Source organism: Agelaius tricolor, unplaced genomic scaffold (assembly GCF_023055355.1).
Source record: "Agelaius tricolor isolate 1412-34295 unplaced genomic scaffold, bAgeTri1.0.p SCAF_26, whole genome shotgun sequence".
In the NCBI taxonomy this organism is placed as follows: Eukaryota; Metazoa; Chordata; class Aves; order Passeriformes; family Icteridae; genus Agelaius; species Agelaius tricolor.
In genome coordinates this window covers 1,163,339-1,186,367 of record NW_027269286.1, presented here as the reverse complement: position 1 = coordinate 1,186,367, position 23,029 = coordinate 1,163,339, and the positions used below count along the sequence as shown (strand labels likewise).

General features: G+C 38.4%; 1 protein-coding gene across 3 annotated transcripts; it reads left to right on the top strand.

The window, feature by feature from the left end:
* The first annotated feature begins 367 nt into the window (after positions 1–367).
* Positions 368–17,386, top strand: SPART (spartin). 3 transcript variants are annotated; one of them, XM_071448297.1, is made up of 9 exons: positions 368–535; positions 5,464–6,299; positions 7,453–7,650; positions 8,647–8,751; positions 10,527–10,656; positions 11,480–11,674; positions 12,652–12,810; positions 12,889–12,979; positions 15,683–17,386. In XM_071448297.1, the coding sequence occupies exons 2-9, from the start codon at positions 5,466–5,468 to the stop codon at positions 15,867–15,869; spliced, it is 1,899 nt and encodes a 632-aa protein (XP_071304398.1). In that variant the 5' UTR covers positions 368–535; positions 5,464–5,465; the 3' UTR covers positions 15,870–17,386. The 3 variants fall into 3 exon arrangements, with proteins under 3 accessions (XP_071304398.1, XP_071304400.1, XP_071304399.1); XM_071448299.1 differs by lacking the exon at positions 15,683–17,386 and adding an exon at positions 13,959–15,656; XM_071448298.1 differs by lacking the exon at positions 8,647–8,751.
* The last annotated feature ends 5,643 nt before the right edge of the window (positions 17,387–23,029 follow it).

Genomic DNA, 23,029 nt, shown 5'->3' with positions numbered 1-23,029 from the left:
AAAATTACTTTATAGTGAAGTGAAATCAACATGCAGACCTCTGTTCCTCCCGAACATCAGGAGCATTACAAAAAGAGGAAAAAAAAAAAAGAAGAAATTTAAGTAGGGCTACTGTATGAGGCGCGCTGCTTTCTAACGCCGCATTTCCAATTTTGCATTTTAATCTCGTGTGTAGAACCCCTCCAACCCTCTCCCCCCAAAAAAACCCCAAAACAAACCAAACAACAACAAAAACCCAACTCACAAAAACAAACAAGCAACACTCAGAAATACAAACAGACAACAAAACAAAAATAACACCAAAACCAAGGCAAACCGCACGCTCCAGCGTTATTTATTAATTGATGAAGCTCCGCCCCGGGCTCAGGCCGGCCCGCGCCGGGTGACGCCACAGCCGCGGACCCTTCGGCCCCGCCCGCTGCGCCTGACCCGGGCGAGGGCGGGGGTGGTGGCGCAGGCGGGGCCGGGCCGGGCCGGGCCGGGCCAGGCGAGGCGAGGCGTGGCCGGGCTCGGCGTGGTGGAGGCTCGGGGCTCGGTGAGGCGGGTGTGGGGTCGGGCCCTGCCGGGCTGTCGGGGGTCCCTGCGGAGCCGGGCGGCGCTGGTTGTAGCGGGGCGGGGAGGGGGAGGCACCGGAGCGGGCCGAGGCCGGGCGGCGGCGGTGGTGGGGCAGCCGCCGGAGAGCCGGGAGCCCCTGCGGGCAGGTGGTGGGCGGGGAGGGCCGGGATCTGGGCAGGCTGAGGTGACCCTGGTGGTAAATAATGTAGTGAATGTCTTGAGGGGTTATTTGTCAGAGTACTTCGGAAAGGTGCTCCTTTTCTTTTGTCTTGTTTGCTTTGTTTTTCAAGGATTCGAGTCAGACCGGTTTGAGTTTCTTGAATCTGGTAAAACGTTGGTAGAGATCAGAAACCGGCAGGCACACATAGCTAATGAAATAGTATTAAATAGCAGTCTTACATAACACTGAATTTTCCATGACGATCTTGCAATGTTTTGGAATGGTAGTACGATGTCTTTGTACTTCGGTGCTGCGGAAAACGTCAGTGCTGGGCAGCGCAGCTGCGAGATGAAGGCCATTATCTGCCCTCCTCGTTTTCTGCTTTCTCTTTTAGAGAAGTGACAAGTAGGCACCCGGGGCCCGAAAGCTCTGTGGTGACAGCGTGTGATGGAGGTGCAGACCAAGGAGTCAGGAAGGAAGCTCTTTTATTCGGACAGAAATAATCTTAAAGCAGCAGTAGATGAGGAAAATTAGACGTGCTGGCTGAGAGAAGAAGGTGTAGGTTGAAATGTCAGAGGATGGCAGTTTACTGAAGTATTTGGTAATTTTTTGAGAGGAAGAATTACTTTAATAGCACTAACTCTTTCTGTTGTCTAGTCTGTGATATTATCTAGCATGACAAAATTTTTTTCTTTGCTTAAAAACTAGGAGTAGGCCACCACTTAATGAAAAATTTAAAGGCTTCTTTAAACAACCTAAATAAGCTAAAAGCATAAAAAGGTAAATTTCTTAGCTAGTACCTCGCTTGTGTTAGTTTATAGTCTAGACACCATTTAATTCTTTCAATTCTTGAAAGTTACTAATACTTTCTTACTTGCTCTTTTCATACAGAAATAAGGCTTAAACAATTGTGTTTGCATGGTACTTCTTAGTTGGTGGCTGAGAGAAAAACAGGTTGACAAATTAGAAGAGCTCTTTTTACAGGTGTTTTAGTTTGGGGTTTTTTTTAAATTTGATTTGCATTTTCCTCCCCTACTCTCCTTCAAAAATAGTGAGTTGGCAAGTGTATCCTGCCTCTGTCAGTCAGGCTGTTTAATCCTCTTAATAAGCCTTAGACTTCATGTTTACAGTCTAGCAGTGAGATCTACCATTGACCTGTATTTTTGTTAATATACATTACTTTTTAATGGAGTGGACTTTGCTGCTTCAGAGGAAGGATGGGTGAGATGGTAGCTTACCATACCAAATTAAACTCTAAGTTTCATTGTTGGACTGAAACCTCCTTTGGTCAAGTCACTTAAAACCACAGAGTATATCTGTACTGGTAGAAGAAAAAGGGCTCAAGTGCTCGACTGATCTGTGATTATCTACAGTGCACTTTAGCTCTTACCTCAATTTTGGACTGGCTTTCTCTGAGACAAAGTTCCTCTGAGTCTTAATTAACACTAAATGGTACAGATCTGGGCTGATCTGAACAGGCCATAGGACCAAAGATTAGCTGGCAGTGCTCTCAGTATTGTAATACACATTATCCCGTTCATTACAGCTTTAAAACAGAGGAAATGAGATTCAGCATTATACAGGAGTGGATTACTCCTGTAATAAGCATTACAGGAGTAAATATTTAAATATATACAGATAAATATTAAAATATGCAGGACACTTAAATACTATATTAAGAGCGTACATAAAAAAAAGTGAAAAAGTATATTCCTTGGATATGATTAGATTGCTATTTAAATGTTCTCTTTCAGAGAATATTTCTTCTTGTGAGGGAGCAATTAGATAAGCTTATTTAATACCATCCATTCTTTTGTATTAGTTGTAATCAATTACTAAGAGAATGAAATTCAGGTCTTTGGGCTGACTTTTAGTTCTCACATGTTTAGCTTGAAATCCACTGTGATGTCCTTCCTCCATTTCCAAGTGCTCTGCCAACCAAATGCATTATTTGGAGGTGACTATGCTGCACATATACTGCAAACTTGGGATGTTTCAGACAATCAGAGTTCCTGAGCCAGCTTTTGTAGCTGTGCTGTGCACCAGTGCTCTGTGTACACTGATGGTGCTGACATCTCCATTTCCTTACAGAGCTTTTCCAGTGTTATTAAAGACTGAGCTTTAGCAAGAACAGGGCTGTTGTCATTATGAGAACTGTACAGTGAAGAGTAAATGAATTAAAGATTAAGTTGCAATGTATTTAGGATTTTACTTGATGTCACTTCTTGTTATATGCTAACAATCACTAGCAAAAGAATTAGTTGAAACCTGTAAAGTATCTCTGCATTAGCCTCACCCAGAAAAAAAGAAAACCAAATCAATAAACATGGGTCAAAGGGGACTTGTACTGCAGTTGTGTTCACACAAATGAATCATTTACTTCAAGCCTTGAGAAAGGACTTCATACAGGCTTAGGGATACAGGCACAAAAAAGCTTAAACCAATGCATTTTGCTCAATAGAAAAGTAAATGGTGATGATAGATTAAACTTGTCTGTCCTTCTCAGTCTTCTAAACATTTTCTGTGTTTTAAGAACCTACAATTCTCAAATCAGAGTCCTAAAATTCTCAAATCAGACTCTTTACTGTTAAATTCGTTTTCATCTTCATATCCTAATTAAAAGGAAAAGTGGATTTTTCAATAGTAAATACAAGTGTTGACACACAGTGATGTGGTTTGGCTGTCACCAAGTTTTTCTGCTGTAAGGATCCAGCTATATTCACAACCTTGTAAGGAGTTCTTTCCAATTGCTTTTACTCTAATTGTTTGCTGTTGTGCCAGTCAGGAGCATACTCTTAATTTCTAAAGCTGAGGTCCTTGGTGGTTAGTAAATACACACTTATGCCAGTGTTGTTCTTTAGCTTAAAGATGCTGAGCCTCTTGGCAACAAGTGACTGCAGTCAATCAGCAAACTCTCCTCTAGCCCAAAATTTGCTACATGATGGGCAGTGAATCTGGTGGCTTGAGCTGCTGCTGACCCACGGCACTGGGCTGCCTTCTCAAGCACCTCTGTTATATTCTGAGCTATGTATCTGTTGTTGTACTGAAACCACACATCTTGACTTTATGTGAAATTGGATTCTGTAGCATCATAAAAACAGATGCCTGCCAGATTACATGACACTTCTGTTGTGTGACTGCAGATGCATCAGTTACCTAAATGCTCTCTGCATTTTCATTATAGAGTGTGGGAGTAGAACACAGTATTCTTTGTCTCTTTAAAATTTTTTCATGACCTGCACTTTGTAAGTTTCTTTGTTTTTGTTGGAGTAGAGGAAGGATATTTTCCAGATTATTTTTTTTTAGTTTGTTGATAGTCTAAAAGAAGAAGAGACATTAAGTAAACTTAAATGTAGGTACTATTTCAGGATTTTATTACAAGTTTGGATTTAATTCTTTTTTCTTTCCAAGTAATTATTTATTATTACTGATCTCCTTTCTTCTTTTCACCCGTTATATTTGTAGAGACTAATCCAATCTCTTAGCCTTTGTTGTATTGCCTTGGTAAGCCAAACCTACACCTTTCTAGGGAAGAGTGATTGATTCATCAGAGAAAAAACTTGCTCACCTCCTTCTGGCACAGCTTCCTTGAGTGTGGCTCAGTGTGTGAATTCTCACCAAAGCTCTGTACCGTGGTATTAATGTTTCTACCCGTGTAATGGACGTATTTTCAGTTTTGCACTTTGTATTGAACTTACCCCCATGTTTTCTGTGGTTTAATATCATTGTGATTAACACATGTCTGCTTTCTTTCATTTCCCTTACTGCAGAGAATCATGGTTTTACTTGAAAATATCTGCTCTTTAATTTAATACAGTATCCCATTTTTGTTCAGTCATTATTCTCTTCTAGTATAATTGCCTGCATTTCCTCTCAAGGCTGCCAGCAAAAAAACCCAAACCAAACCCAAATTCATTGGAATTATTTGTATTTTCTGTGTTTGGCCAAGACTGACAATCTGTGTACAGTTAAAACAATGAGTTAACAAATTTTAGAATTCAAATAAGCCTACTGGATTCTTTTCCACACTTCAGTTGAAATACATCAGGCATTTTGAGGAATACATTCTGAAACAGACTTAGAACCTGCAAACTTTTGTACATGTTGGTACTTCCAATTTTTGTCACTAGGGGTGCAAGGATTGTAAAACACCAATTGCCTTTTCTCACTCTATAAACACTGTAAAGGAAATAAGTAATTCCATGTTTTTATTTTGTAAAGCACAGCTTTAACTGTTCAAAGTATATCACAGTTTTGTTTGTTGATGTTAGTTGATTGAGATCTAAAAATCTGTTGAGTGCTTTCTCTTAAATTATTCAAATGGAAATGTACTGTTTGTAAGTTCAGCCTTTATTTAAATAGACAAAATGGTAACTGAATTTTTTAAAACCTTAGAGATGTTTTTGGGAAAGTTAAATTTTTTAAAGTTATTTGTTTATTCCTCTTGTTTGCGACTGATCTTGAAGATGAAAAATTTAGCATCAGGCATGTCCATGTTCTTCTGATGTTTAATTATTAAGAAATAAATATCTGTGATGTAACCATATTTGATGGTTATAGATTCCTTGCTGTCTTGGAATCATGTCAGCTGAATCTGAATGTTATTAGGAGATAACATATCAGACACTGTTCCACTGTTCTGCTAATACAGGCAGTAGGGTCATCATTAAGAAGACATTTTATTCTAAGGTAAACATTGTTTGGCTTTCTCTCTGTATATTCTTATTGATTTTTATTCCAATTTGCAGTAATGGAACAACTGCCGGATCCAGTTATGCAAGAAGATGCAAATATTAAAGCCATTAATGAAGAGTACAGGAAAGCCTTTATTTATATCAATAAAGGACTGAATACAGATGAACTGGGTCAGAAGGAAGAGGCAAGAAGTTACTATGAGCAAGGGCTTAATCACTTGCTCCGAGGAGTTAGCATTCCATCAGAGGGTCCTGAGTGTACAGGGTCCCAGTGGGAGTCTGCCAGGCAAATGCAACAGAAGATGAGAGAGACCCTGCAAAATGTTCGTGCTCGACTCGGCAGTCTAGAGCAAAACACCCCACCGGTACAAGCATCTCCTGCTATGATGGATACCCCTCCTGGGGTGCCCAAATTATACCCCTCCATTCCTTCCAAAGAAAAGCCAGAAAGACCCCCTCCCCCTAATTCTCTGTTTGTTCCAAGTCAGTTGCCTGCAGCAGATGGAAGTGTTGCAGCTGTGAGTCAGGGGCAAATTCCAGCTATGAGTCCATCATCTGCAAAACCTCTTTGTCTGCCAAATGAAGCACCTCCTGCCTATACTCCTCAAGCTACCAATGGCCACTTTACTGTGTCCTATGGCACAGACTCTGGGGAGTTTTCTTCTGTCAGTGAGGACTACTACAACAACAAGTGTACTCAGCCACCTCCCCTGGAAAACCTGGGAGTGGATGCAGATGAGCTGATCTTGATTCCCCAAGGAGTACAGATATTTTTTGTGACTCCTGATGGGCAGGTTAGTGCTCCTTCATATCCTGGATATCTGCGCATCGTCAAGTTCTTGGATACAGATAGTGAAGCTGCTCGGAATCGTCCACTGGCGTTTCTTCAGGTAACAGGAAAATAATTTTCTCCTTTAATTAAAATTTTGAGAACTGTCTTAAAGCTCTAACAGGAAATCTTCTTAGGTTCTTGCTCTTGTGAGCCTAAATATCCCTGTGATAAAACAAAGGGTGTTACAGGTGTTGCAGAAATGCCTTTCTGCAGCTACACACTTCTACAACTCTTTCTGTGAAAAGCACCTCTGTGTCTTCCCAAGGTTTTCAAGTGCTCACTGTTCTCGTGAATTGTAGTATGTAAAGGACTTGACTTAACTTGTCTTTCCATTTCATAAAATTGACTTATTTTTTTCATGTAGAGAAGACATTCTGATTCACCTGTTGTAACAAATCAGGATAAAAGGGGGTTAGGTGCTACCCACTTCATTGTCAATTAGTGTTAAGGCATTGCAGTTACAAGTGATAATTTGAAATTTGAGGGTCCATGTTAATCCAGACTCAGAATTACAGATAAAAAAGATGCATTATTTGTACTTTTTCAGTCCCTATTTTCTTCATGTGGGCATGTTCTGTAATGACCATAATATTTCTGGTCTGGATTCTGACTTTGGATCTTCTTGTTACAGCTAAGATTGGCTGGTTTGGGGTCTGCTGGATCCTGATCTGGGGTCTGCTGGTTCAGCTCCACTCATGTTAGGTGTCTTCAATAGCAGGCCAGTGACAGCCATGCATTTCTATTTGTCCTGTCACATAAACCTGTCCTGAGATCTCCAGAGCGGTACAGGCGCTGTGAATCCTGACTTGTTTGGCAGTTCTTTTCATTTGGGCCTCAAGACGAGACCTCAGTTAAGAGAGTACCAGACTGAATTCTAGTCCTGTGAAAATTAATACTTTCTTTATATTAGACTGTCAGAACTAATCAAGAATGATAGTTCCAGAATCACATGGGGATTGTTTTTCTTTTTTCTTTTTTTCAGGATGGTATAAGGCTTTTTATTTTTCATCATAGAATCATAAAACAGTTTGAGTTGGAAAGGACCATAAAGATAATTTATTTCCACCCCCACTGTCATCAGCAGTGAACCTTTCACTAGAAGGTTCCACTAGAAACTTTATGGAAAATCAAGTTTATGGCGTGTTTCAGTATGTTCTGCCTATCTTCCTTCTTAAAATCATCCTTTGATTCCATGTACTTGTTTTTCCTAGGTTTGTGACTGGTTGTATCCTCTGATGTGTACCCAGTCTCCTGTTCTGTGCTGCAATACTGGGGTCTACATGTTCCCCGACACGATGTCCCAGATACCAGGGTCCTACGTGGGAGTAGTGCTGTCTTCAGAGCTTCCAGCAGCTGACAGAGAGCTGTTTGAGGATCTGTTAAAACAGATGTCTGACCTACGAATCCAGGTAAATTTCTGGGCAGTCTGTTATAAGCCAATAAGGAAAGGTATAAATCATCAATATATTCTCACATTTACATTTAATTGTGTAAAATGACAGATTTTTGTCTTGGTGGTAAGCTCATCTGTGAGAAATAGATAAAGTAGCCATGATAAAGCAGCATTGTAATGAAACTGTAGGTCCTGTGAGATGAGACAACAGAAGTTTTAAAATACTGAATTGTAAGCACAGAGTGGAGTTCAAGACCATTTTTTATATTTTCTCTATTTTTCTGAAAGAGACAGGACCCAAAATGAAATTATGTGTTCAGGAGAAAGCATGCTTTTCCTTGCGTGTACATGCACATAACTCTCAATGTAGTTTTGATGATGGCATTCTTGGAATATCCTGCCCAAACGTGTTTACAGTTCAAAAATGCTAAGCCACTTCAGAGAAGATCAGTGAAAATAGTATGTACCTCAGAAATCTGCCTTCCAATGGGATCTCAAAGTAGATGAATCTGGTGCTTTATTGCAGTAAGATGTTGACAGTAGAGAAAACAAAATAAAAACCATAGTCTAAAAAATGTGCAATGAAATTCAGTGATTTGTAATAAAGTGGAAAATATTACTCTAAGAGCCCTGGAGCATAATTTCAGGAAGAGTGATGATCAATAGCTACTTAAAAGATTATAGCATCACTAAATCTTTTCATGCAAGAATTTTGTTGATTCACCAAAAGCTGAATTCATTGATGACGAAGGACTAGTTTGGAGCATCCCATGAGGGCGGAGTTCTGTTAGGGTGTAAGTCCTGGTGAGTTCAGCAGGGAATTTCACTAGCACAGGAGGCCACTAACTTTTCTTAAAAGAGAAAAGTACTACAGAACTATGTGATATTCACTCACTGGATAAAATTCTGTCATTTTTCCTGCGTAGAAGTAGTTCAAATTGGATATCTTATTAGTTCCATATTTTCCTAAAACTTTGTGTTTTTGTTAATGTTCCCTGATGCGATGTCACAGGTGCCAGGATCCCATGAGAGAGTAGGGTTACCTTCAGAGCTCCCAGCAACTATGAGAGCACATTTTGAAGATAAATTTAAACAGAGGTCTGGCCACAAAGTCCAGGTAAATCCCAGGACATTCAAAAATCCTATAGTAAAAAAAAAGTCACAGAAATGCATGGTAGAATTGCTGATTTGATTGACAGCAGCTGTGTATGCTGTGTCCTGTGGGTTTTTTTTTTTGTTGGATGGCTTTTTTGTGTTGTTGTTGTTTGGTTTCTTGTCAAACACCAATTCTGTTACTGCACCTGCCACATTTCAAATCAGCATATTTCTGAAGTCTTAAAAACTCTGATATAGCGCAAGTATTCCAAAGCCTAGTCTGATGGCCATTTAATGTGTCTGTTTTACATAGTAATTGTGAGGATTTAATTGACAACCATATTTTATATAAATACAATACTGAGTTCCCTGTCTTATTAGAGAATCCATTTTTGCTCCTTAGGGTAGATCTTAGAAGTCTTGTTGACTGGTTTTCTTTATAGTGCCCCAACCTGTGGCATAACTAAATTACATCTGGAACATAGTTTGGGTTTTTTAATAGGTTTTTTTTTGTTGCTTTTTACCTATTCATTGAGGTAATTCCTCCTGCACAGTCCTCAGAGTGTTTTGGTCACATGCTGAAGACATTTCTTGAGCTCCAAGATTTCACATTGCTGTCAAGCAGTAAATGATGATGTAGTACATGTCAGTGATACATTTTGTTGTCAGTGATACAATTGTTAACCTTCTGGGTAGCAACCTCCTAAGGTTTCATCTGTTCTTTTCTGTTAATGTTGGTTTTACTACAACATTCAAGATGTGCAATACCCTGCTTTTATATCCAGTAAATATTTCAGGGGAATTTAAGAATTCCCTGTAATAGCAAATACCATTCTGTATTGTATATTCTGATCTGCCTGTGAGTTTAATCTATAAATGCTCTCATTTAGACTCTTCTAGACTAAAGAAAAATGTTTTTTCTTTCTGTCATTAACTAGCAGTGCTTTCAATCTTTGAAATGCTTGAGGGGCTTATTTACTTTTACATGGGACAAGTTCTCTTAACAAAAACTTAAACCTATTACAATTTTTTTAGATTTCTGTAATTAAAGTTTAATTATGCATTGCCTGTGAGCTGTGTAAAGTGATGTTACACATTTTAGAAGTGTTAAGCAGCTTGTAGTAGTGGTTGCTGTGTTTTAATGATTAACATTTACTACAGAAACAGTAGAGTTTGACACGAAGTAACAAAGGACCTGCCCACCCAGCATTAAATAGGGGTCAGTGTTGTGCATAGTTTGATGTTTTCCTTGGCTGTGCCAGTCTGAAAAAGCAGCAACAGCACACAGCATGAATAATCTCCTTTATTTTTGAATATGGGAGGAAAGAATGAGGAACAAAACAACCTCAACAGCTGCATTCCTTTAGTGTAGCTGGATTCTCTAACCAAAGACTGCAGTTCCCATGCTGAATAACAAAAGAGTTGACTTGTGTCTGAGAAGATAAAATTCTGTCTGAGAGATGGACAGTCTCTTATCTGTTTTGCTGGTGAACAAGTAGTGTAAATTTTCCATGCTTAGTTATTTGGCCATATGGCTGCATTGGCAAGCAAACTTTTTCATTGTAGCTGGATGAAAAAAGTGTACAAAAAAGCTGACCTGCCTGATAAGCTTTCTTGGATGTCTAGAATTTTTGTGGAAAAAGTAATTGAGTGTTAAATTTAGCTTGAGTTTCTGTACACCTACCCAAGGCATGCACAACTTCAGTATTATTTCACAGTGGATGTGTATGATCTAAACCAGAAATACTGATGATAGGTTGCAAAGTAGATGCTCAGATGTTTGCTTTCACTTGTCAGCCTTCTGAAGCCTCTAGTGATGCAATTCACTTGCCTCAGACTGTACATATCCAGCCACAACCTGAAGAAGCAGAAGATCAGAAAGAGTTACCAGAATGGAGTGAGAAAGTTGCCCATGGAATCTTGTCAGGTACAGCTGTAATAAGGGGACTTGTGTTGAACAGAAACCAATGTTAGTGACATTTAAACAGTATTTTCACATAAATGAAATTATGCTGATAGAAGCAGAGTGATCAGAAGTAGTTGTTCACTAGTTCCAGTGTTGATCCTCTAAAGGATGCCTTGATGAGCTTTATAAAAACCACGCAGAATATAAATCCATTGCCAACAGCTTGTTCAGTGCAAATGAGTTTGGCTTCTCATTTGACTCTATTAGACTATCGCCTGCTGGGACTCAAACCACTGTGACAGAATAATTTTACCCCTGTATGAACACATATTACAGTAGGGCATCTGTTGTGATTTCTGCAGATAAACATGTGGGTTTTTTTCCTCTGAGAACCTTTGGAATATACTGATGACCAACAGCTGATTGTATATGAATCTGCAAGGAGGGCTAAAGGGCTGGGTTTGTATGTTTTCCTGAGTGCTAATAGCATTGAGATGTGCAGTTCTGTAAATTCTAACTGAGCTGGTGCTGGCACATCCATGAAAAAACTGAGTATCTGAATTAGGCTGACGTTTGGATGTGGGCTGGCCGTATTAAACTTAAATGAAATGAATGTAAAAGGTGGTAGTATATGGGCAGAAATTACTTCAGGACTTCTGTGCTGTCCCATTCAGGGGAGAATATAATTGCAGACTCCAATCAGGAATGTTTCTGTTTCTGCAGATAAACCCACATGTTTATCTGCAGAAAACCTTCCTGTTTTGCAGAGGCAGAGGAGGGATAGATGAAGGAATCACAGTCCATAATATTGTACATACTAAGAAAAACAATTTTTGCCTTGAAGGTGCATCTTGGGTAAGCTGGGGCCTAATGAAAGGAGCAGAATACACAGGTAAAGCTATTCACAAAGGAGCTTCTAAACTGCGAGAGCACATTCAACCAGAAGAAAAGCCTGTGGAAGTCAGCCCAACTGTAGCAAAGGGACTTCATGTAGCAAAACAGGCTACTGGAGGAGCTGTGAAAGTCAGCCAATTCTTAGGTAAAAATTTTCATCTCATAGAATATAATATTTTTGTCTTAAATAATAAAAACTTAGTAAAATGCAAGCTGGTTTCTCTAGCCAGTAAACTGGAGGAGTTACTGACTTGATAAAATTCAGAGATCAGTAGTTTGTGCCTAGTTATCTCCTGCAAGAGATGTGCTTTAAGACTAGTACGTATTACTTGGCCTTGAGACATCCTTTTCTTTCCTAAAAGAATAGTCTGTATAGTCTTAAGTTTGACATGCTTTTGACAGTTAATTCAAAATGTTGTCTCTTATTTTTTTTAAATTGATAACCATATTTTTTAAACCTCTACTCTCACTGGTTACTAACATACAGTAACAAGAGAATGTGTGTGTGCATATTTTTAAACATGCACACCTGAAACAAGTCTATCTAACTAGGTATAAATATCAAAATAGAAATGGCCTGGTATTCAGAGATGCCTGGAAGCCCTAACAACTCACAGTAACTTAATTTTGTTATTTATTTGCATATAATGTTTATATTTACCATCTAGTGACTCATCCAAGTTTAAAACTAAATTGTGCTGATCTTATATAACTACTTTGAAGAGTTGGAATGCTTGTAAGAAAGACTTCTACAGAAGACAAGTCAGGAAAGCAGCAGCTTGTTCTCTATCTACAAATTAGAGATAACAAAGCAGTGGAAACAGTTTGTTGAAATTTGAGTGTGAGATGTGTATAAATGTCTTTTAAGGCACTTTTTATTCACAAGGCCCATATTACTTGTTTCTTAGGATTTGCAGCTATGTAGAACCTGAAAAATAAAGTTGCTTTGTATCAGTTGGGCACTTACATGTGGATTAAAGTCTGTGTTTTATATAAGCATATTTAAATAGAAACATCACTTAAGACTTCACTGAAACTTCCTGTTAATTATGATTAAAGATTTTTAAGGAAGGATGTTCTATGTTCTCACTAAATAACCTGCATAATCTTGTTTTATGGTAGTTGAAGGGGTGTGTTCGATAGCAAGCTGTGTCGGAAAGGAGCTGGCTCCACACGTGAAGAAGCATGGCAGCAAATTAGTTCCAGAATCCCTAAAGAAAGATAAAGATGGCAAATCTACTTTTGATGGTGCTCTGGTTGTAGCAGCAAGTGGAGTTCAAGGTAATAAAAATTCCTTACGCTTTTTTTAATGGCATATTTTTAATGGTATGAACTCAAATAAGCTGATTGTTTCTACAGGGTTTTCAACAGTGTGGCAAGGTTTAGAAAGTGCAGCGAAGTGCATTGCTAAAAGTGTTTCAACTGAGACTGTAAAAACGGTCAAACACAAGTAAGTTATGTTTTTATTGTTTTCATCTTCTATAGCACACTGTTACTGTCTCTGAATACTGGCAAGAAAAGCTTATGAAAGTGCAGGAAAGCTAACTGAAATACCTCCTTTGCTGTAATTATAGAGCACATGATAAGGTGGTAAGTGCACAGTAATGAGCATCTCTTGTATGCAAAAATCCGAAATGAGGAATTGTAGGAAGTATTTTTTTAGTTCTTTGTAGAAGTATTACAGCTTCAGGCTGTCTTACAAACAATGTTCAGATTTATATCTTTGCTCTATTATATAATATCATTATGAAAAAAGTTACTGGTTTAAACCTCTGAGCTCTAATCCTGAATTTATGCAAACTTAGCTAAATTTATGAAAAATAAAATAACCTTGTCTGTCAGCAGGTTTGGCTAAAGCAAGGCAGTACAAAAATTAAGAAAATTTTGTAAGGAAATCTAAGGCATATATAGCAATAGTAGAACAGCCTCTCTTGCAGAATAAAGATGTTCTGAGAAGAAGATAGTGGGGGAAGAGGACAATAACATTTGGGATTAAGATGATGATACTAAGTTGATGGAAAGATGAAAGCTGTATGCATGTGGAGAATAATGGAATATATTGAAATAACTGTGAAACATGAAATGCACCCTTCACAGAAAGGGCAGTAGATTCAATAGAAAGTGAAGAGTAAGCAGAAGCAAGCAGTTTAAATGGAATTGGTGATAAGTGTAGCAAAAGAGATATTTAAAAGGATTGCTGAAAGTGCATGCAGGCCACAAGCCAGTGGTAACAAGATAAACATCAGCATACAGTATTAAGCAGATTGGCATTCAGGATCGTGTTTTGATGCATTTCAAATAGGAAGCTAAATAGCAAAGTTCTAGTCAGTTGTGGTTTATTGCTAATGTGTTTTTTTTGCAGTAGGAATGTCAGGACAATTGTACTGGTACTTATTTCACATAAATTCACGTTAATGTTTTTGTTTTAGATACAAATATAGGAAGTATGGAGATCAGCAGACAACAGACACTAAGAGTGAAAAACAATAAGTAACTACCTGTTGTAGCTAACTGCAATATGATTGAAAATATTTGATATGGAATCTTTAAAATCTATCCTTATAATTAGATTAAAATTTTACATAATCTCCCTTCTGTAAGCTGTGTTTTTTTCTTTCAGTGACAAAGATGTCTGCCACTCAAAATACCAGTGAATGAGCTAAATTCCACTTAATGGAAACAAAGCTAAAGGAGCACCATCAGTGTCTCTAAATAAAATTAAAAAAGGCTAAAATTTAGCTGCAGTACCCTTGTGGATGGAATTTTAAAGAGATGCTCATCATATGCATGTTGATTAGAATGGGTGGGAAAATGTAGCTTCAGAAGTAATGTGTCTGCCAAAGTTTTTTTAAAACTATTTAAATAAATGCAGTATATATATCTGCACAATTTTTTTAAAAAGAGTTAAAAATTATGCACTTCAGGCAGGCAAACTAAAAAATTAGTTATCAGACATTAGGAAGTTGTTACTCTTACTGTACTGGATAAGCTACAATCGTACTTTAGATAAGGTTACTTATTTTACTGATGCTGTACTGGCTTATGATGTTCCTGACATGAAAATAATCAAATTGACAAACTAATCAAACTGACAGATACATCTGCTGTGAGATTAATTCTCTGACCTGCAAATCCAATGTTGATGATTCAAGGCTTGTTGCTCTATCAGAAAATTAAAGGCAAAACAAAAAACCCACGAATTCTTTTTATTCGGTCTCATTGTTAGTTCCAAGCACATGCTCTGGCTCTACTGATATATTATAGATTTTTTGGATTCTTTGATATTCTTTGCTTCTCTCTATCTTGAGGTCCTCAAAGAACCTCTTGTCATAACAACCACAGGGAAAAAGTAACTGCTGACTGCTGGGATTCTGATGCTGTCCGGAATACTTCCCTTTGCCCTGGTTTGTCTGACTGCAGTGCTCTCTGGAGAAATGTCTGGCTACCCAGAACAGTTGAAGTTACTGCTCTCACTGTACTCTTGTCCTCCTTCATTGTGCTCTCTGTGCACAACTGAGTCCTTAGTCTGAGACTGCCAGCTTGCCCACTAAAGCACAAAGAAGCTGGACTCACAGCCCACGGGAGAGACCAAAGGTTTTTATTGCTTTGTAATTTTCATTGTGTCCTCAAGATAGTTTTGTTGACCCTTTTGGAGTTCTGTAATGATGCAGCATTCCAGGGGGGGTCTCAGAAGAGAAGAGGAGAGGGGCAGAATCGCCTGCTGGCAATGGTGCTTTGGATGCAGCCCTGGATACAGTTGGCTTTCTGTATAGAGAGTGTGGGAATTTTACCTAAGAACTAAGGTGAAAAAGGACCTTTAGTGATTGCACAAAACTTCTCTCCCCTCCCTTCTTATCATTCTATAAATAGGTTTTTACTCTTCAAAATTAGAGGGGAAAAAGGGAGAAAGACTGGAAGTGTTCTTGAAGAAAAAGAGAAGGAGCATATTGGTATTTTCAAAGAGCAATTGATCTGATAGAGGAGCAGCCTTTATTCAAATGGCTTCATAAATTCTAATTTTATTCTTTAGACATTTGGGCACTGTGCTTATTTTTTTTTTTTTGGTAATGCCTGAATTTTGCCTCTCAAAAGAATTCCAGTGAAGATTAAAATACTAAGTATACAAATCTACAAAACTGCTCTCTTTCCTTAGGTATGGAGAGGATGCCGGTGATGCTACAGACAACGCTATGAATTCTGCAATCAATGTTGGTGTTACAGCATTTAACATTGAAAATATCGGTATCAAATCTGTTGTAAAGAGAACTGCAAAAGAAACTGGCCATGCTGTGCTAGATGAATATAAAGTATTGGATAATGAAAAGAAGGGTAAAAAATGAAAGCAGTTAAGTACTTCTCAGAGCCTTACATTAGAGATTAAACTTCCTATTTAGAAGTAATTACACTGCTCATCTGACATTGAACATAAGTCACACTGTACTTTTCAAGCAACTGTTACTTAATTTAAAAGGAAAATGTAAAAGTAGGAGGAGCATTTGTAAGAGGAAAAATGAAAGTTGTCACCTCCTTGCTCAGTACAGAACAAGAGGTTTAAACAACTGGATCAGGGCTTTAGGCAACTGGAAGTTTGCAGTTCATATACTTGCATCTTTAAGCACTTTTTCAAAATAATATATGGAATAATAGATTAATATAGAAGTCTATTGTGAATATTTTTGTAACACTTTATATTTATAAAGAAGGTGGTGATACAGAAAGAGTAGGATGGCTAATTCTGGAATAAGTAAAATTACCAGTTTTGGCTTTATAACTATCCTTAAGAATTAGTTTTACTAATCAAGCCTTGTCTTATTTAATATGCACAACTAATATAAGCATTGTGTTTTATTGTTTCATAGAGAATTTCTCTTTTCACCTACAAAAAAACTGATCTTACCCAAAGTTCATGCTAGGAGAAATGAAAGGTGAACCTCAGGTAATTAGGTAGTCATTCCCTTTCAAACTTTTTTTTCCTCATCCAGCATATAAGTAAACCAAAGATACCAAGTATTTTTTCTAAAAGAGAGTTCTAGAAAACATGCATTTTTAGTTTTATAGTTCTAGAAAAAATGCATTTATAGTTCTAGAAAAATTTATAGTTCTAGAAAAAAAAATGCATTTTCCAGTTGACTTCATAAGGAATATACAAAGATTCTTTGAAATTCAGGTTTTTATGTAGAGAGAATAAGTATGGTTTTGCATAAATTAAAGTATTTTTCTGTGAAAATATTAGAGGGCACTGGGAAATTCTATGCATTCTGTACTTATCAGCTGATCCAGAAAGATTCAGATTATATATCATGACCTCATAATGGAAGACTCCTAATGTTTGAACAAATAGTTCTAATGATCATCATCTTTATTCCATTAAATTACACAAGGGTGTGAAGTGTTGAAAAAGACAATGAAGACAAACCCTTTTAATTAAGAGTTATGTAGAATAGACACTTCTGTGTAGATTTGTCATCCCATTTGTACCACATAATAAAATAACTCAAGATGTTAAATCCTTGAGATGCTTTGACACTGCTACTTATTTAACACTTTACTATTTAGTTTTAAAGCTACTGTGCATTCTAATATTGGCTGGACCTACAATAGGCAGAATGCCAACAACTTACAACTTATCTCCTTTCATGTAGATGGAGAAAATAACTATAAATTGTTGTTGGCAAGTAATATTTGTAGAAGATTGAAAAAATACAGTAACAACTACAGTCTGTTAGAATGGTAATAGAGGCATATTTTGTGGTAGCTACTGCAGGCGTGTGCTTAAAGTGAGAAATGTGAACGAAAGGATCTAACCACTTGAAGTGTAACTTTGATTTATGCAAATAAAGATAAAATCTGTGCTTGATCTTTTTATGATATGAAGCTACTATATGGATCCATAAATGGAAGAACTAGGACTTCTTCAAAAGTAATAAAATAGCAGTATTGGGGTATCTATACAGTATAAACAAGCTCATCAACTAGAGCTTAAATATTTCAAACTAATAAGTTCCATCCAAAGTACACTCAACAATTTCTGTTACTATAGTCTGCCACTTGCCAGCTTGTGTAACCAGTTAAAGATTGCTGAGACTTAACACTAGCAAAAGCATTTTTTGTTGCTATGAGCTGTATTTACAATAGGGATATAGGTATTTGTATCTTCTCTCCCTTGCATTTCAAGGTTTTGCATATAGCTCATACCGTTCAGTTTCATCTATAAACCATCAAAGCACAAAGTTGCATTAAAACAACAGTTAAAATAAAGGTGTTACAGTCTTCAGGAGACCACATTGGAGTACACTGAGGAAAAACAACATTTAAATGCCATCAGTATGAGGTAGTGGTGTCTGGCTTAACCTGCTGTTGTTTTCTTCATGTGTATGTCTTTCAAAATGGATTAAAACTATTTTTTGAATGATGCCTACCCCATTTTACAGTTTGTAATGTGCTATATCCATGATCTTCCCTTTTACATTGTTCCAAAGTTTAGTTAATTTTCCCAGCTGATGGTATGATGCTTGAACTTAGCTCACTTCACCTGCCACTTCTTAGGCCCAGCGTAGCAACTCCATAGGCTTCTCCTCCATTCTTTCACCATATACAACAGCCTTCTCACATTTACTGCGTTATCTCAGCTCTCCATTTATATATTAAGCTCCCAAAACCTCCTGTCTTAGGTTGGCTTTCTCTTCATAGCTTGGTTTTATTTCTTTGAACATCTTTTGATACATGAAGTCCTAGAAATTTTACTAAGCCGTGTAATGTATTAGCTACTATGTGATTTCCTAAGGCATTCTTACTTCCAAATTTAGTCAAATACTTTTCTGCTACAATATTGGTCTCATATCTTGTCTTGAGAGGGTTACTATCAATGATACCTAAGTCATTCTTAGCTATGGCCATCTCTGGAATTTTCATAATTGTGTAGATATAAACCATGGTTCTTATCTCAAATATAAACCCCTGTATTTGAACAGATTCTTCTAGATTCCAAGGGTTGTTTGATTGGTTTGTTTAATGCTGGTTTAAAACCAGCTTGCAATAGCTTATTTTTAATGTTCCCTGAATAAATCCATAATCCTTTAAAAAGAATTGGTAAACCTACCTTCCACTACAAAAAAACATGCTGACCAGCTTAGGATAGAATGATGAGGGTTGGAAGGGAGCCCCTGGTCTCTAATCCACCTCCTGCTCAAAACAGGTCTAGTCTGGAGCACTCTGCCCCAATTCTGCTCATGTTGTGATTATCTCCAAGGATGGAGACTTCACAGCCCTTCTGGGCAACTTTTACCCAACTTGACTCTGCTCAATATTTCCCCTTATACTGAGCCAAACATTTTTAAATGCAGGTGCATTCTGTTGCATATCCTTCCATCATGCACACTGGAGGAAACTTTGGCTTCTCTCTCTTATGTAGACTTTCCTATTACATAGCTAATTACAGCACTAAGCTCTCCTTATGCCTTCTCCAGCCTGAACAAAGGCAAGTTCCTGACCTAATGCAGCCCTTGGGACTTGTTTGGGAGTCAAAAGCTAAGTGCTTCAGCATGTGTTGAACAGAGTGGAAGAACTCTCCCTCAGTCTCCTGGCCATGCCCTTGCTATGGCAGCCCAGGAGCCCTTCAGTCTTGTTTGCTGTAAGCTGTTGGCAGCTCACATGGCAGCTTCTTCACCAGGAAGGCTGTGTCTTCTACATCATTGCATTCTAGACACTTCTCCAGCCTTATTGATCCATGGGCTTTACCCATGCCAGATACTGTGCTTTGCACTTGGTTTTTTTTTTGAATTTCGTTGGGTTTCTCTAGGCTGTACACCTAGAGAAGATACATACACACCTGTGAATGGTCACCCTTTTCCTCCTGCATACTAAATGCTCCTCCCAACTCATCACCATTATCAAATTTGCTGGGCTGGTGCTTAGTCTTCCAGGTTGTCAATCAGGAATTAAGGGTATTGGCTCAGGTATTGATCCCAGAGTCAAGCAGTCATACTGCTGATCTCCACACTTCAAGCCTGATGGCCCGGACAATTTTCTAGAAGCCTTATGAACCAGTTATCCAATCTAGAACTCACCAATTCAGTTGTAAAAGTACTGTGGGAGACTACGTGAAAGTCTTTGGTAAAGTCAAAATATACAACATCCACAAGTTTTCCCTTTTTGCTCCCAGTTTCACCCTGTCCCTTGCATCAAGTCTGGTGCTTTTCCTGTGCAGCTGCTAAGGCACTTCAGATCACCAACCAGCAGAAACTGTGAACATTAAACATTTTCCCTAATGTAAGCTTTCAATGTTTCAGGAGCTGTACTGGCTCACTGTAGAGTTGCACAAATGTCAAAAGCTGGCACTGAAGCAGCCAGAGAAGGTGACAGGAAGAACCTGACAGATGTGATACCACTCTTAAGCAATAATCTGATTAACACACTCCATAACGATCTACCTTGATCTACCTTTCCCTTGCCCACACAGCCATTCATCATACCTTAGTTACTGGTGCTACAGAAATAACTTCTTTGTAAAAATTAATTTATGCCTTCAGCAACTGATCTACCTTGCTTTTAAATAATTCTAGGTGTTTAATGCCTTTACATATCATAAATACTTATTTTAGTATAAAATTATGTTTTCAGAACACATTGTGTTGTGACCAAGTTTTCTAGCTGTTCTTACTAAAATTTTTGAACTCAACCCATTAAAAGCCTTAAAACAATAATGCTTTAGCAGTATCCATATACCTAATTTTAACCAATTTATTTCGAATAAAGAAATGGAGGAAAATTCTTTAGCGTTGCAAGTGTCATTATGTTACTGCTGTGATTCTTAAAAATATTGATGAAGTTTTACACACTGTCCTGGTTTAGGGCAAACTGGGGAGAAAACCTCCAAAGGGGTTCCTCCAGAAAGCAGATTCGAGCAGTCCCTCCTCCAGCTGGTTCGGGAAAAGGTTTCCTTGGAGAAAAGTGGAAAAAAACCTGTTTATTTAACAGGCAAAGCATTCACCAGCACAAAAAAGGAGTTTTATTAAACAATAAAACCTCTCGCTGCTCCGAAGAGATGACAAATTCAGAAAGCCCCCTTCATGGGCTGTAGCTTGGCTCACTCAGTCTATTATCAGTCTCTAGCGTAGGAAATGCTGCGGTCCAGGCCTGGCCCGGTGGGCCACAGGGGCAAATTCCCAGTGCTCTTCAGTCCAGAGCAGGTCCAAACTTCAAAAAGAAAAACCACAGTCCAGGGAACTCCTCTGCCTCAGCTAGCTAAAAACTAACTAAAAACCAAAGGAAATCTCTCTCCTGCCATCTGTCCATGCTGCAGACAATACAGTCCAGGAGAAGGATGCGGGGGAGCAAATGCAGTCCCTGATAACAAGTTCCATGCTTCTTCTCTCTCCCCCTTCACTCTTGGAAGCAGTCTTAAAGGTGCAAAACATATTTCTGGGCTAAACAGATGAATGGGGATACAATTCAGCATTATAAAGTCACCCCGGAACACACACACAAGACCTCAGTCCACCAGACACTTTTGCTTTTCTCTCACTTCAGTTCCCAAACCATCAGGCGATGCACCCAGTTAGACCTCCTGTGCTGTGCCAACCCAGCCAGTGTGGTCTGGGCCCATCCTTATGTGCACAGTGACCTGGTTCCTGAGAGTTTACCTGGCTAAGATTACTAGGTAGTAATCCCTGGGTGAGGATGGGACCTGAAAGTATCCTGGAGAAGAGGTCAAATTCAAGTCTCCTGGGGCAGAAAGAGTATGCTGTGGGTGGGGATACAGCCCTCAGTTCCCCTGTGCCCTCTGCTCTCAGACTTCCTGGGATTCCAGGCCTCTTCCAGAGCTTTCTGAATGTGCCCACGCATTGAGAACAATTCATCATGCTGGTTACATTAATCTTGAAGCAGTTCACAAAAAATTTGTAACAAGAAAAATGGTTACTGATTAAAACCTTTGCTGTTAATATTCAGTACAGTCAGTGAGTTATGAATGCTAACCTAGGTCCAAGCGATTACTTAAATTACTGGTTTGTTATGAAATGTGTTTTCAATATGAATCTTAAAAAGGTAGCATTCAGTAAGACATGAAAGCAAAATGAGCAGCTAAATTTAAATGCAGTTACAGTTCAGCACTCCTAAATTTGTTTCTTGATTAAATTATATCAGAAAATTCTGAATTCAACCACACCAAAGATGGTAATTCACTGATTAGCTGATAGCATTAGTTATAACTTGAGACTCAAAAATCATCTCCTGCTCAAGAGGAGGAGTCTCATATATCAGACAAATGAAATTAAAATTACTTTTTCTTCTTAGAATCAATCTTCCCACCCTCCATCCTACCATTGGACTCCCATTCATTAGGTCCTGCTGGATTAGTGTCCCACTGTTGCAGTATAGGTGAGGCATTAGATTGGGTAATTCCAATGTGACACACTACCACTTTAGGATTACAATTCACACCATTTCAGGACTGGCTTGTGGATGGCAATACTGGTTAATGCTATGTTAAAGTAATGGTAATACATAACCCATGTTTTAAACTTTTAAATCAGTGCCTCTGTTACCCAGCAAGTGGTAGGGCTATGGCATTTGGCTTGCTACTCATGCAACAGAATTACTTGAACTGAGAAAAACATACCCTTTCTCATAATATATCAATAAAGGAAAATTAAAGTTCACCCCCTTCCTGGGAAAGTGAACTGACAGTTCCTTTAGTGAGCATTAAGTCTTGTGAAATGGTGAGTTGATTTTTTGCTCCCAGTTTCACCCTGTCCCTTGCATCAAGTCTGGTGCTTTTCCTGTGCAGCTGGTAAGGCACTTCAGATCACCAACCAGCAGAAACTGTGAACATTAAACATTTTCCCTAATGTAAGCTTTCAATGTTTCAGGAGCTGTATTGGCTCACTGTAGAGTTGCACAAATGTCAAAAGCTGGCACTGAAGCAGCCAGAGAAGGTGACAGGAAGAACCTGACAGATGTGATACCACTCTTACAGCAATAATCTGATTAACACACTCCATAACGATCTACCTTGAGAAACCCATGAACTGATCTGGAATTCCTTGTTTGAAAAATGCAACATCAAACATTTTTAAGCATCAACTGAGACCATGTAAGATAATTAAAGTATTTCCCAATATATTTTGACTAACACCATTGATTTGATCAGTGATAATGATTAAAGCAGATTATTCTGAACTCTCCTATCTCAAGTTAGGGTCTTACACACTGATTTGGAAATAGCACAGATCACAATTATCGAGTGTGCTAAAAGATGGGCTGGTCACGCCATAGGCCAGGTTCCACAGCACTGTGCCTGCCTTCACATGTAAGTCACATTGTCTACTTAAAATCGTGCTACTTCTCATCCAGAAGAAATATTTTTAAAATCTGCACACATTTGTGTTTCCCTAGGTAATGAAAAGCTCAGCTCACAGTTCAACCTACACGGTCAAAACTCTTAATTGGGCCAAAGCTGTATCCTATCTCCCCCATCCCTTTCTGGTGCTGCCGAGCCACA